Source organism: Chrysemys picta, chromosome 5, assembly GCF_011386835.1.
Source record: "Chrysemys picta bellii isolate R12L10 chromosome 5, ASM1138683v2, whole genome shotgun sequence".
Classification (NCBI taxonomy): Eukaryota; Metazoa; Chordata; order Testudines; family Emydidae; genus Chrysemys; species Chrysemys picta.
Window position 1 is genome coordinate 32,365,957 of NC_088795.1, and position 15,528 is coordinate 32,381,484.

At 37.0% G+C, this 15,528-nt stretch overlaps 1 protein-coding gene across 27 annotated transcripts in view; it reads right to left on the reverse strand.

Annotated features, from left to right (window-relative positions):
• Window positions 1–15,528, reverse strand: part of TBCK (TBC1 domain containing kinase) — a 240,907-nt gene that overhangs the window by 133,144 nt on the left and 92,235 nt on the right. For all 27 annotated transcript variants that reach the window (XR_010601746.1, XR_010601753.1, XR_010601752.1 and 24 more), the window contains 2 exons: window positions 8,809–8,845; window positions 6,391–6,552 (listed from right to left, as the gene is read on the reverse strand). Coding sequence is in view for 3 of the 27 variants with exons in the window: in XM_065597661.1 (XP_065453733.1) it covers window positions 6,391–6,552; window positions 8,809–8,845 (199 nt within the window). In the remaining 24 variants the exon portion in view is untranslated. The remainder of the gene's footprint in view (window positions 1–6,390; window positions 6,553–8,808; window positions 8,846–15,528) is intronic.

The window sequence follows — 15,528 nt, forward strand, 5'->3', positions numbered from 1 at the left end:
TCCTTTGCTTTTTAATCCCATCATAGTGAAAGCTATAAATAGAGCTGCATGAACATCATGTAGCTACAAGTGGAAAATGTGAATAATTAAAGGAGTTGCAGCTTCAGGTAAACTTACATCAATCTTGCAGGCTTTGACACTACAGAACATCCTTAGTGAGCAGGTGTGCACTAACAAATCGCTCTGCTCCTGTACCAAAGCCAGCTCCTCACCCCATTTCTGCCATCAAGTCATAAAAAAAGAATTATTGGCAGATATGCATGGCTTCTGTTTCACAAATACCATTATTTATCAGTGATGAATCTTCATAAATTGCTTTATAAACACGCCCACCACTTGCATCTCAATTTTTGAACAACAGTTAGCAGCTTTAACTACAACCAATTTTTAATATTCGAATAACTCAGTTTCTGGAGGAATAACCTATTGTCAGGATTCAGGACTAGCTGAACCTTTGACCCCTTCCTCAGTCTCTGAGTGCACCCCCTTCAGTTTTAGGCCTTGTGTCTGCTAATGACATTACCCAATATAGGCAAATACAGTAAAAAATAGTAACTTGGTCAAGATACAGTAGTAATAAATTACAGGCAACTCCAAATCCATCACACCTATGTTAAGGGTTCACAGTTAAGCACTCTAAAGTGGACAAATGCCAAAGCTGTGTTTATCTGTACAACCTTATCTCTGTCTCCTTGTGCATACACACCATCAGATGTGCTGGAATTGAATTATCCTAAATCTCAAATTCTCACATTCTACAAACAAAACAAAGAGTTTGCAGCTGAAAGGCTGGCCTTGCTTTTTGGTCAATTGATGTTTTTCTGGCGCTTACATTACTGAAATAAATAAGAAACCCGGGGACCTGTGTTACACTACAGTCGCAAAAAGAGAAGAGGACTTTTGCATATTTGTATGTTCTTACTGAAAGCAAACATTGGAGTAGACAGAAAGACAACATAACGTGCATAAACATTCCCATAAACTTAAACTACGGTAAGTTAATCTAATTTTATATATATTGTACCAGCCTTGTCCCTTTAAAACTAGATATTCCAATCAGGATACATAGTACTAGCACCTCATTATAGATAGTTTCAGGGGAAAAAAATCTGTATCTTGTCAGAAACTTGTAACACAAATTACTAACATATGAGGAAATTAGTGTTACACTAAAACTGCATAGATTACCCAAGAATGTGAAGTGGCTATTGAATGGCCACAAATTTGCTGCTCCTATAAATTGTAATACTAATGTTAATTACAAGTCTTATCAATAACATGATTAACTTGCTCAGAAAATAAAAGTCCACCTTGAACTAAGCAGCATATTCATATCTAGTTTGTGTTCCACCTACAATTATAGGCATGGAAAATTAGAGAATGAGAAAGAAACTCTGATAAGCTGACAGAGTTGTCAGAAACTGTAGGAGACAGGTCTGCCCAAAATGCTAGACATGCATGCGTGCAAGTATAGGAAAAGGGGATGGATAACAATGAGCTTGGGATGCTTCTTGTTGGTTACAAGACAAGGAATTCTGGGAGAAATGGATGGGCCAATGAAATGTATTTTGACAACAAAGATGTACTGTCCTAATCATGAATATGGCTAGCACCTATGCTTACAATAAGGCCAAATATCTGTGTGGGGGCTATTTCCAACATTTCAATTTTTTCTTGTCTTGAGGTAAACATTGTAATGTTATGGGTTCCATTAGTAAGATCAGTGTTCAGATAGTTTAGCTTAGAGTATAATGCTGTCAGATGCAGGATTCAAATCTTTAACAAACTGTGATATTACACAATACAGGCTCTCTCAGTGCTGTGGCGTCTTAATGGTTTACTATAGGTATTATTTGAGTAATGTGATATAAACAGCTTAACAGCTGTAAGAACTGAAAGCTTACAGACAAGCAAAAGAGCAATAGTCATTTTTAGAAGAAAATATAGAAGGATGAAATCAGACTTTTTTAAAACCTTTACGGGGGAACACTCCCTTCAAAGAGAGTCAATTTCAAATGACTGTTAGAAATAAACACTTAATGCATTTACAAAGATGGATTACCAAATAAAAAAAATCAAACCCTAAAATGTGATTTACTGGTGGTGTGTTTCCAAAATTAAAGTATTTTTAATTAGCCTGTTTCTCTCTCTGCTCATAGAGGTTAACTTTACTTTGAAGCTGTATGATCTAAATTGCATAAAATGATTTGATAACTTTGGATGAATATTCTGTCCCCTAAATTATTCTTGGCAGATTTTTAAATTCGGTTATAAATAGATCTCCCAGAAAATACCAAGCACTGTCCATCATAGGAAACAATACACAGCCAACACATCAAGAAAGTCATTGCCTTTGTAAAAAGTTTTCAGATAATTTTCAAGTATCATATAGTGACACGCTGTGCCTCAAAGTATCGCCTTGTAATGCCCATATCCATCATTTATATATGGGTATGATATTTCATATGAAATATGCCATGTAAGATAATCATATGAAAGGTCATGATCTGCTGAAATGAATATACACTGGTCAGGCTTCTGACCAGGGCAAGATGGTACAGTTCTGGGGTGCAAGGTTGGGAGCTTGGAAGATTTAGTTGAGGACTGGTCCTGCTTTGAGCAGGGGGTTGGACTAGATGACCTCCTGAGGTCCCTTCCAACCCTGATATTCTATGATTCTATGATTTGCTGGTGTCTTTTACTGCATGATTCATGAGTGGTTCAGGGAGCATTCATGCAATTTAGCAGGGCATGGGGCTCCACATGCTGTTGTACTGAGTGATAACAGCACGTGGAGGGGTTTGCTGCTTGTCACTAGCAAAGCACGGCAAGAGACTGTGGAGAGTCAGGCTGGAGAGTTAAGAGGGCACAGCGGAACCCCAGCTCCAGGTTGCACCCCAGGGATCTCGTCTCACACAGAAGATGGCATTACATATGCCCCTCCTTTTACTGACATTGTTAACTTTCCCAAACAGCTGTGGAAACTGCCTTATTACTCAGTGGCCTGGGGAAGGTGGCTTCTACTCTTGGGGGGTTAGACTAGATGACTCTTGAGGTCCCTTCTAGCCCCATGATTCTATGATTACCAATGCACTGGATAGAATATGTGACCCTTTGTTATTAATATACAGATTTTGAGAACTCAGTGAGCTTTTATTTAAATTATAAACAAGAAAATGTTAAAACACTAAAATCTTACAACTTTGAGGAGCAATAAAATAGACTTAGACTGGAAGGCAAGTCATTTTCATTGGCAGCCTCATAAGCCATTCAGGAGTGCGGCAAGTTTAAAACCACAGGAATTTTAGGCTGCTGAGTAACCACTGATTTTAGATTGAAATTATTGCAGATGTTTTCAACAGTGTAATCTTCTTCTCGGAGTGACACAGTTTTAGGTGAAAGTTGTGTATGAATTAGTCTCAGAAAAAATTCAGCCACGGCATAAGGGTTATTTCAATCAAAATAATGAATACCTGCTTGGGGCATACAGGTGACTAAGAGCATAATCAGGCTAGTCCTTTAAACCAAAAATAAGATTTATGTCGGAAAGTCAGACATATAACCATAATCATTATATGTTAAGAGAAGATACTGATTATTTAAATTTTTAGCTACACTAATGGTGTATTTTATTTCCAAATAATGCTGATACTGTCTTACTTTATGATTATCATACTGTTTTTCTTTCAGAAGCCAATTTGGGTTGCGTTTTGAATTCACTTCAGAACTCTAAGCTATACTGTTTTATTACCTACAATATTTTCTATGGTACAAAAATCCCCAACTCATTCAACCTGCGTTTGTTATCACCTATATCTCCTTTTAAAATGCTTCTCAGAGCTTACCTGACATATTATCATGCTACTGCAATTTGATTCCTCTAGTAACATCAGAAAAATTAATAATAAAACTCTGTTAACAAGTAGATTGGTACAATGTGATACACTGCATTTAGCAAGGTTATGTCATAATTAAGATTTATTAACATTCCCATATTGGCAGTCAGTGAACTATGACTAGGCTCATGGACGTTCATGGCAGCTTGAGGCAAAATTAAATATGGGCAGACATGGCTGAAGTTGAAGTTGTATTCTATTACAGACATGCACATAGGCATGTTTTCATAAAAAAGCAGCTCTCTAAGACTGTGTAAACAAAAGAGCTGTAAAGATATTTGTTGAATGTACCCCATTCTGTGATGCAGGTCATTAAGAAATGTCAGAAGCACTCTTATAGGCACCTTTGTAGCACCCCGGGTTTTCAGCAACAGTTACTATTAATGGAGCTCTTCACATATTATGGTTCTAAATATGTATTTTCAATCTTCAAAAACAGGTTCAGATGTTTCATATAGTCTCTCTCTTTTTTCAGTATATGTACATTGGTGACTCCTTATTTCTCTGAATAGAAAGCCAAGTAGTAATTCCTGGTGTAGTCTATATTTAATGTGTTCTAACACAAGGTGTCGTGGACAGCGTTCTTACTTGACGTAAGAATATTTTATTATAAAATTAGTAAAGTTTTGAAAGTGCTTTGAACATGACATATTTATGGTTTCTGGAAATCTTGCACCACAAAAATAAATCACAATAATCCTAAATAATTTCAGGGTCATAAACCATAAGATTAGACAATATTTCAGTATATAGTACTTTAAATCTTCAAAAATCCTTACAATACTCCATAATTTGAAAATGGTGATCATAAAAAGAGTCATAAGCATATTTCAAGTCTACAGTACTATGAAAACTAATAACTTCTTATTCATACACAATGCTACTACAATGTACAGTAGAACTATAAGAACATAAAAACACTGTATTTGGTTTAAGATTAATTGAAATATATAATTAAGATACACTCAGGGAAATAAATCAGGAGAAATGACCTGGGCAAGAAAGTAATTAAAATATTTTTGAACTGAGCTCTAGCCAAAGCATTTAGCCAAACAGCTATAGAATGGGAGAAGGAGATCCTTTGAACTGGCCCAGACCTTCCAGAACTTCAAAGGATATTCTTAAACTTTAAGAAAGGCATTTGAATTGATCAAGAATGCAGAAGAAAATTAAAATACAATATGGGACAGGATATCAAATTCAATTAAGGTTTATATAAAATCTGATTTTGTTCTTGTTTCTTTAAAAAAACCCACAATTTTTATTTAAGCCTGCAGCTCCCTGTTTTGAGAAGTTTAGTATCTTAAAGCCCTGATCCTGTAAATACCTATGAATTTACTTAATCTTAATACTGTGAGTAGTCCCGCTTATTTCATTTACTCACAGTAGTAAAGTTTTAAGCATTTGTGTGTTTATAGGACTGGGGTATATGAGACAAAATTAATAGAGAATCAACGATAAAATATATACCAGGAAGGCGGGGAGTCTAGAAATGACTGATTATGGAGACAAGATTATTTAGTTTTAGCTTGTGTGTGTCTTGATGGACCAAAAAAGGTTTGTTTTTTCTTTTACCACTGAACATAGTTCTTGAAAATTGGGATGATGCTATTAAAGCAAATTGCTGTGCCAAAGAAATAACAATGTATAATTATGCAGAGTAGTGTTTTACGTGTTCTAAGTGCTATCTAAATGTTGATTAAACACAGGCACATGGAAATGCAACTTCCAGTCTATTTAAGTTTATTCAATTCACAAGTTTTTTTATTCACCAATAAAGTTTTTGCTCAGAAGTAAGGTTGAAGCCTCATGCTGGACTGTTATATTTTCAAGAGACACAAGTTGTTTGTACTGAGCTAAGTCACATCAGTATCCATTGAATAAGAGGGCAGAGCTGCTGACCAGTGGCTAAAGGAACCTGAAGTAGCCTGCACTTCTATGTAAACAGTCTCTTATAAGTTTTGAATTTCAAGTGCAGACTGCTTTAAACATGCTTCTTTATTGGCCTTTAAACTATTTTTTGTATTTCTGCTCTAGTGACTGCTTCTGTAGCAAGAAATGTACTCCTGAAGGAGGGAAAGACAGAGCTAACATTATATAATGGGATAACCACAGTAATACCATACGGAGCAAAGCTAAATGCATAATTCATTAAGTATAAATTTGACTAACTGCACCACTTCCTGTTTGTGGTATGTCAACCAGTGATTCAAATTTTTCAATTAATTAATTATTTTAAATTATTCTAAACTTGACTGAGTTCTCCAGGCTTTACTTGAACCCTGATAATGGACCTTACCCAAGCACCACTGAAGACAATGGAGACTTTCTTGACTTCAGTGGGCTGTGGTCCAGGCCCCCAACACTCTATCATAGGTTCACAAAAGCCTAATTTTCCAAACCTATAAAAGATTTGACATAAACATACATACATTCAACAGAATGCTTAAAAATAGGACACCAGAAAAGAAAAAAAAAATTGCCATTTATATACCTGGTAAATCTGAAAAGAGCAAAATGCATTCATTGAATCCATTAGCCAGAAGCCGGTCCCGCAGTTGCTGCAGAATAGCCACTCCAATACAGAATGGGAAGGAAGAATTGCCAAGCAGTAATGTATCCCACAGATGAAAAATCTTGTGCAGTGGAAAGACATCTGCAAGATGGCACAGGCAACAAAATATTAATTATAACAAACAATGTTAAGCTTTAAAAATATACATGACTAACCTTCTATAAGTTTTATTGTTGCCTCAAGGTTACTGCTTTTTAATTTGGGAACAAACAAGACTAAACTTGTTTAGCTACAGATTTGTTTTCATATGTGGATTTATTACTCTCTATGGCAATCAACACTTCGTTTCAATATTAAATATCTACTTCTGTGGATTATTTTCTTTTCTGCTCCTAAGAGCACACTTTAGTGATATTTCTCTCTCTTTTGGAACAATCTGTAATTATGCATGAGTATACTACTGGAGGTTGGGAGAAAGGAAAGAGTGAAAAACAAATGTATGCAATACTTCTTAGCTGACTGAGCTTTCAGAAGGGATTTTTCTCCTTTGAAGACATTCTGAACCTTTTCTTTCAGGAAAAAAGGACTAATGGCAATCTGTGCATAAAATACTCTGGATAACTTTATCCTATCCAACATGCTTAAATAATTTTATTAACAACTATTTGTGATTAGAGGAAAAATGGGTGGAACTGCTATGCTCACAAAAGGTTTAACTGAATGGACCAATAGTAGTCAATAGACAACACTGCTTTATTTCACAGGCAATCTTTAACTCTTTGATATTTCATCAGTATATAAAACTCACATTCTTTTCCTAATAGGAAAACTGATCAATTATTTTTTTAAGTAACTCAATACCATCTGATATGAAATTGGAAAACGTATCTCAGAGGGGAGGAGGAAGTATATTAGATTATTCCTACTTTACAATTGAAATAATGCATTATCTTCATACAGAATCATCTCCATCATTTAACCTTACCCAGATACAATACTCCTTTTGTCCAATGAACAACATAAAATCATGGTAGAGTAGTAACAGATCTGTGTAATAGTAAAGTATTGGTTTATACAATTACGGTGTATTTGCATATGCTGGCCTTTAACACAACAAAGTCGGTATCATTTTCTCACTTCAAAAAATTGGCTCTATTTTTTTTAAAAATGTGACAAATTATATATGAAGATTTTCTCTCTCGCTAAGGGCTTCCTCTTTCAGTACTGATCCCTGGTTTCAGGAATAAGAAAAAGTACCAGTTGTCATGGAATCTATTTAGAGCGGGGTGGGCAAACTACGGCCCATTTTAATCCTGCCCTTGAGCTCCCGCTAGGGAGTGGGGTCTGGGGCTTACCCCGCTCTGTGCAGCTCCCAGAAGCAGCAGCATGTCCCCCCCTCTGGCTCCTATGCATAGGGGCAGACAGGGAGCTCCGCACACTGCCCCTGCCCCAAGCACTGCCTCCACAGCTCCCACTGGCCACGCAGGCAGCATGCAGAGCCACCTGGCCATACCTCTGCATAGGAGCCGGAAGGGAGACATGCTGCTGCTTCTGGGAGCTGCTTGAGGTAAGCACTGCCCGGCGCCTGCACCCCTGACCCCCTCCCGCGCCCCAACCTCCTGCCCCAGCCCTGATGCCCCTTCCACCTTCAGAACCCCTTGGTCCCAAGCGTGGAGCAGCCTCCTGCACGTCCAACCCCTCATCCCCAGCCCCACCCCAGAGCCCGTGCCCCCCAGCTGGAACTCACACCACCCCCCTGGACCCTAACCCTTAATTTTGTGAGCATTAGTGGCCTGCCATACGATTTCCATACCCAGATGTGGCCCTCGGGCCAAAAAGTTTGCCCACCCCTGATATAGAGTATGACACAACAGAGATCTATAAAATCAGGAACAGTATGAAGAAAGTGAATAGGTAAGTGTTACCTCTTCACATAACACAAAACTAGGGATCACCTGATTAAATTAGTAGGCAGCAGCTTTAAAACAAACATAAGGCAGTACTTCTTGACATAATGCAGTGGAATTCATTGCCATGGATAATGGGATGTATAACTTGGTTCAAAAAATAATTAAATAAGTTAATGGAGGATAGGTCCGTCAAATTACAACTACGGGAAGTCTGAACACGTAACTGAGATCTCTGAAATGGGAGGGTTTTTTTCCTCTAAAGCTGGAAGAAGCCGGTTTTCTCATAGATGCATGGAACTGAAAAGACTGGTTTTCAGGGTACAAAACTAAAGTCCCTATGGACTCCAGTTAACCTGGGGTAAATTTGAACTAGAAGTGAAGGCTCTATATTCTTCCCTTTTAAACTGAAATGTATATTCTATGGGAAAATGGGAGAAGTTAAATATACAGTGTTTATATTTAACCAAAGGAAAAAATATATACTCACGTGTAAACATAGTGAGAAACCAAGGAATAGCATACAGCTACAAGAGGAAGAGAAGGGATAAAAAACACATTTTGTTATGAGCTGAAGGCCATGTCAAGGTTGATTTTTCTACTACATTTAAAGCTGTATAGCATTTCAAGCTTCAGTGATGAGACCATTTTCACATGAAGTTATCTGTAAGTTACATTTATGTTTGGGGCTGAATTTTCCTTTGCTTAAAGAGGTTTTTGTTTGTTTACAAAAGGCTGGGCAGAATCATTTCATCCACTTTTAAGTTCCATGAAAATTAAAAAACCAAACCCTTGTTTTATTAAACGGTCACAATTCCCATCCCACTTACACATACAGATAACTCAAAAATGACTGATCTTGGACATCTGAAAATTGGCATTCAATGAATCTTCATTGAAGAGTACATAGCCAAGTATGAAAAACAAAATAGTTTAGATAATGAAGTTATGAACAACAGGAAATTGTTCCATGCAGCATTTAGTTTATGTCAGGATTAGGTTTATGAAGGATTTGAGGTGGCACGGGCACTTATTCTGCTATGAGGCAGCTTAAGCATTTATGCTGCCCTTAAGGGATTTCTGGGCTGTAAAAACTTTATGCTACTGTAAAGGCTTTCAAACAGTTTACATTATGCATGTATGGCACTGTAAATATGAAAGGCAGTTAAAAAGGTATGCCCCCTTCAGTAACTGGGCCAGTTTAGATGCTTATGCCACTTCAAGCATTTCTTAATTTTAAAGAAAATACTTACAAAATTAAAGGCAAAAATCTATGTGGATACTAAGCTGAAGTTGCACAGAAAGTCACTGCAAGCCAGGAAGGATTGGTTTCTGATGGTAAAAATTCTTCTACCATTGTTGATGTGATACACCAGCACAATCTACTTCCACACATGTATTTTTGTACATCCCATCAACAACTTCATATTCCCCACTACCATCTGAAAAGCCTGCAACAGTGATTGTGCCCTGCTATCACGTTTGTAATAATTTGTTCACACGCAAGAATGTGCATTATATCTCTTCAGGTATATCTACATAGAGATTAAAGCTCCGTGGCATGGACGCGGCTGACCTGGGTTGCGGGGCTTGGGCTGTGGACTGAAAACGGTTGTGTAGATATTCATGATTGGGCTGCAGCCTGAACTCTGGGACTCTCCACCCTCACAGAGTCCCAGAGGTTGGGCTCCAGCCTGAGTCTGAATATCCACACAGCAATTATTCAGCCCCGCTGCCCAAGCCACATGAGTCCAAGTCAGCTAGCGCAGGCCAGCCGCAGATTTTTATCCCCATGTAGCCACACTTTTTGCTTTTGAGATAGAAAATGATTGCAGCAAAATACCTGAGTCCCCCCTGTTCATAAATTATTTCATTGAGAACTGGAAGTAGATCAGTTCAGCCTCATGATTTGATTTAAAAAAAAATTTGTATTAGCCAAGTAGACTTTCATACATTCAAAATTACACACAGACACAAATGTAAATACAAACACCTATAGCTTAAGCTGTGTACACATTTTTTCAACACACATAAGAAATATACAAAACTATTGGGCATAACAGAAAACACTAACATGCTGTAAATATGACAAATAGTCAAAAACTTTATCCCTAAAACACAGACCTGGCTACAAACATCATCCACCAATCCTGACCACTACCCAACATGTCAAAAAATTAGGCCAGACAATCTTAAAGTAACAGGTAGTTATTAGGGAAATTACAATAGGAGTTGAAGGGGAAATTATCCTTGTTATTTTCTAAAATATAATGCTACAACAAGAAGGGGTAGAGGTAAGTATAAAAATATTATGATCATTTATCTCCAATGTTTTTATTGCAAACAAGAGAGAACTACTGCATTGTTCAGTATCCCTCCTTCATGTCTTATTATTCCACTGTAGCAGGTCAAAAGTGGAAATGAAGATCCAAAAGGAGAACAACATGTATGTGATTTAAAGTACTTGCCTCACAAACATCAATTTAAAACAAATATGCTGCCATATTTACATAGTCAAACCAATATACTCAAAATAAAGATATTCTTAGTAAATACTGCCCCCTAGCAACATCAGGGAAGAATAACTGTGTGCTAGGACTCTGGATAAAACTTTCACCGCAGTGATTTTCAACCTTTTTCCACTGGAGCTCAAACTGCAATGGATTTGCGGGCTGGTGGGTCTCCCTGCATCTTCCCTTCAAATGAGTACTGCTCAATATTTTAAAGAAAATTTACACAGTACTCAATAAGAGCAATATTTGAACTTCATAGACACTAAGTCACATGAAAAAAAAGATCAGCTGAACTTCCACATCAAAAGAGAATTAGTAAAAACAATGAATCAAAATATATACTTTCATTACAACGTAAAAGTACATTTCTCTGAGAAACAGCCTGAGATCATGAGTTGCAGTCCCATAATTATCAATGTTTACTAGATAAGGTTGAGTTTAGTTGTACATATAAAAGCAGCGATACAACCACTTAAAAAAAAAATCTATGAAGAATACAGCCTATCCTCCCCAAAATTAATGCAATTATCATTTGAATGCACAATGAGTTTTCTGAGATTTTACAAAAAGTAGATTTACACATTAGGTATCCATTTTGAGAAGGAAATTCCCAGAAAAAAAACATTGTTAAGATAGAGTTAAGGTTGTGAGTATCTATCACAACTTAGGAGTAAAATATATTACAGGATCATCATCATCATCTACAAAACAATCCAAGTCTGAAGACAAGTTTGGTTCAGTATTTTTATTAATTGGCAAGGCAATTCTTAAAAGAGAAAACTTAATTACTGTAACTGCCAACATGTGATATACATTTCTTTAAGTAAATGCCAAATTTACAAACTGAATAAACATATGTACAACACATATTTAGTGCGATTTTCAAACACTCATAACTTTGATAAATTTAAACATTTTTCCTCAAAAACCAAATACTTACAGGAACTTATGAATTGCCATACTAGATCAGACCCAAGGTCCATCGACTCTCTGTACCCTGTCTCTTACAAAGGCTATTCCAGATGCTTCAGAAAGCATAAGAATCCTAAAGGGGACAAATGTGAGATAGTCTGCCTCTCACATTAGGTCTCCTCCTAAATGATATAGTTAGAGACTGGCTTAAATCCTGAAGCATCAGTTTTAATGTCCCTTCCAAAGTTTTTATAATTGTGACAACCCTGCATATTCCTGATAGCCATATAAATGTTGAGTCCATTTATGAATCTTGATAAGTTTTGGCCTCATTGACTTCTTGTGACAAAGTGGAAGCCAAGCACAGAGAATTAAAATTACTTGCCACAGGTTATCCAGCAATATTGTGGCAGAATGGCAGGACTAAAACTCAAATTTCATGCCTCCTATTTCAGTGCCCTATCCAGATACTGGTAATGAAGGCCCTGAAACTCTAAACACTTATGCACATACTTAATTTTAATTTCTGAAGCACAGTGTAAGTGCTTAAATGAACTATTCATATGCTTAAAGTTAAGCACATGCATAAGTGTTTGAAGGACTGGGGATAGAGTACCCATAAGCAAGATAAATGTAAAGGATTAAACCCAATTCCATCCATCCCCATCTCTCATCCCAAATATGTAAATTAAAAAACAATTGCTTTCCTATTAAATGAAAATTAAAAACCAGCCATCATACACTCATGACTGAACAAGTGTGTGCTTGCAAGAGAGAATAGTATATTTCAGTAAGAACAGTTTAATTCAGGCTTCCAAGGGTAATTATAAACAAACTGGAAAATAAAAAGAACGAAAAATACATTGGCAACGGTGTTCTTTTAACTCTAGTTAGATAAACCCTTATTACAGACACCTCCTGCATATCACTGAATCCAATTTCAGGTGTCTGTCTATGACAGCAGCATTACCAAGATGATATTAAGTAACTGCAGCCAGACCTTGTCATCTCTGTTAATGGCCAGCTGACAACTGTGTCTAGCTTCCATTATTTGCAGCTGAAAGCTATTCAGAATAATTTATGGATAGAGTTTTCCTTCTAATAACGTGGCTCATTTCCTTGTTTCTCTTCCCTTAAAAATGGACGGATTTTGATGTTAGAATTATTAGCAAAATACAGAACAGATGTTATAAAACATTATATAAGTTCATACTACAAAACAGTGAAAAATAAAAAAACCCTGTGAAATTCACCTTACGGATATCTCCATTGACATGTAAATCACATAGCCACAGCAATATATTTAATCCAGGCACCACACCAGCTAACAATATTCACAACTATTCAAGCTTCAGCAGCATTCAATATTCTGAGAGCTACATGACCCAAAGTAAATGGAAGGGTGCCAGGAAACACAATTCTTCCTGCAGCAGGAGCCTGCTTTTCAATGATGAAAGATTAATCAGGGTTTACTTTGATAGGATTAGTACTCAAGCACGAAACTCTGGTTCAGATCTCATTACTGAAGTGCATATCCTTCACCTTGATGGATCTGGGCTGTCTTGTTACAGGTGCAAAAACACCCCTCTCTCTTACTAATCTAAAAGGCAGAACAGGGAAAAGAAATATTTTGATGTGACAGGTGATTTAGAAAGAATGACTCCTCTTAGCAGCTAGGCTTTAGAAAAGTCAGGGATTGCCAATACATTTATTTGTATGATGCAAATACTTTTTTTAAAAAATGTATAGTTGTACATCATAATTGGTATATATTTTGGATTCTCTATTCTACTCCCTTCATTTGTCATCTTTCTTAGGCTTTCAGATCTCTGGAACAGGCCTCAGTCTTGATAGTGATTGGGACTCCTGGCTACTACCATAATACAAATAAATGTTGTTTAATTATTCATATCTCATCTACAATTTGTCTGAGGGCCCGCAAGTGGCCCACGATTGGAGTCATTGTCTGAGGAGCTCTGTGGATGGGTTTCTGTAGTGGGTCCATGCAGGATGGTGTGGATGGCAATGATAGGGATAGGCAAAAGGATGGGTCAGGGAACATACATATTCTATGTTGCTATTCTAATTCACATGCTGAATTAATGGACACAGTATGTTTGCATGGCTATGCTGCAGCCCTGTGCCCCAGCCCTATGTTTGGAGCTTGCATTTTGCTTTTTCAAAGTCCTGTGCATTTCATCTACATAAAACTCTGATTTCTTCCCCTCCTTGACACTAGCTTGAAGCGATGCATATGGGCTAGTAAGGTCTTTTCTACACCGGAGTAAGTTTTATCCATTCGTGTGTAACCTACTACATTGGCTAGTCTCTTCAGCTGACTGGACGTACTAAGTTAGTTTTTAAGTGTCGCTATATCCTGTCTCATTTATAAACAATCCTGTTTATCTCCCTGAAACACTGTAACCAAAAAGAAAAAAAAATGTACAATAGACTTAATTTATGCTTTCCTGGCAAAAGCTTCATTTGTGGCCACAAACTTGATAATTACAGGCATAAGTATATTTTAAATATGAAACTCCTGATCACTTCATGAGTATACACAAATTCATACAGAAGTAGTGTATGAAAAATTCAGTTTTGCAAATTTGGCCCTGTAACAGCAGGCAATTTCTGTAAAAGCACTGATTTAACTGTAACATTTTTGAAGGAACATAGTTTCTTCATAAAATGATAATCATGACTGTTCAGAAAATATATTCCTGAACCAAACACCCTATATTTCCCCTCTTCCCACTGAATCTGTATTCCCCTCTTCCACGGTGATGATTCCCTCCTTTCTCCCCACCCACACTGATTACACTGGTCTACAATTTTTGAGAAGTGGTCTTCTTTAGAGATAAAATGTGCTATTTATTATGTATTTTGATGTGCTGAATTCGAATATGACAATTAAAAAAACTGATTGGCTACTGTTTCTAAGATATTTAAGTTTTTACATTTTATGTCTATGTATATTTGTAGATAGTAGAGTTTTAATCATAAATTGTAAACCTAGGTCTTTTCATGTGTTTATGGTTGCTTTACATGATAATATTTCCCACCTGTCCTGTTTATGTAACACTTTAAAAATCAGCAAAAGGGTTATATAAATAAAATTTATTATGAAACAAAAGGCTAAAAACTATTATGTACATAGTTTAGTCCTATTCAGTGTCTACTCGGCGCTTCTTGGCTTGTCTCTTGTATTCATTAAATGGAGCATCTCTTGTCACTGTCCAGCAATAGTCTGCAAGCATTGATGGGCTCCATTTGCCCTGATAGCGTTTCTCCATTGTTGCAATGTCCTAGTGAAATTGCTCGCCGTGCTCGTCGCTCACTGCTCCGCAGCTCGGTGGAAAAAAATCTAGAGGAGAGTGCAAAAAATGTAACTTTAGTGACATGTTGCAACCAAGGCTTTTGTATGCCTTGAGGAGGTTTTCCACCAACAACCTGTAGTTGTCTGCCTTGTTGTTTCCGAGAAAATTTATTGCCACTAACTGGAAGGCTTTCCGTGCTGTCTTTTCCTTGCCACGCAGTGCATGGTCAAATGCATCATCTCGAAGAAGTTCACGAATCTGAGGACCAACAAAGACACCTTCCTTTATCTTAGCTTCACTTAACCTTGGAAATTTTCCATGGAGGTACTTGAAAGCTGCTTGTGTTTTGTCAAAAGAACAGGAGTACTTGTGGCACCTTAGAGACTAACAAATTTATTAGAGCATAAGCTTTCGTGGACTACAGCCCACTTCTTCGGATGCATATAGAGTGGAATAAATACACATATC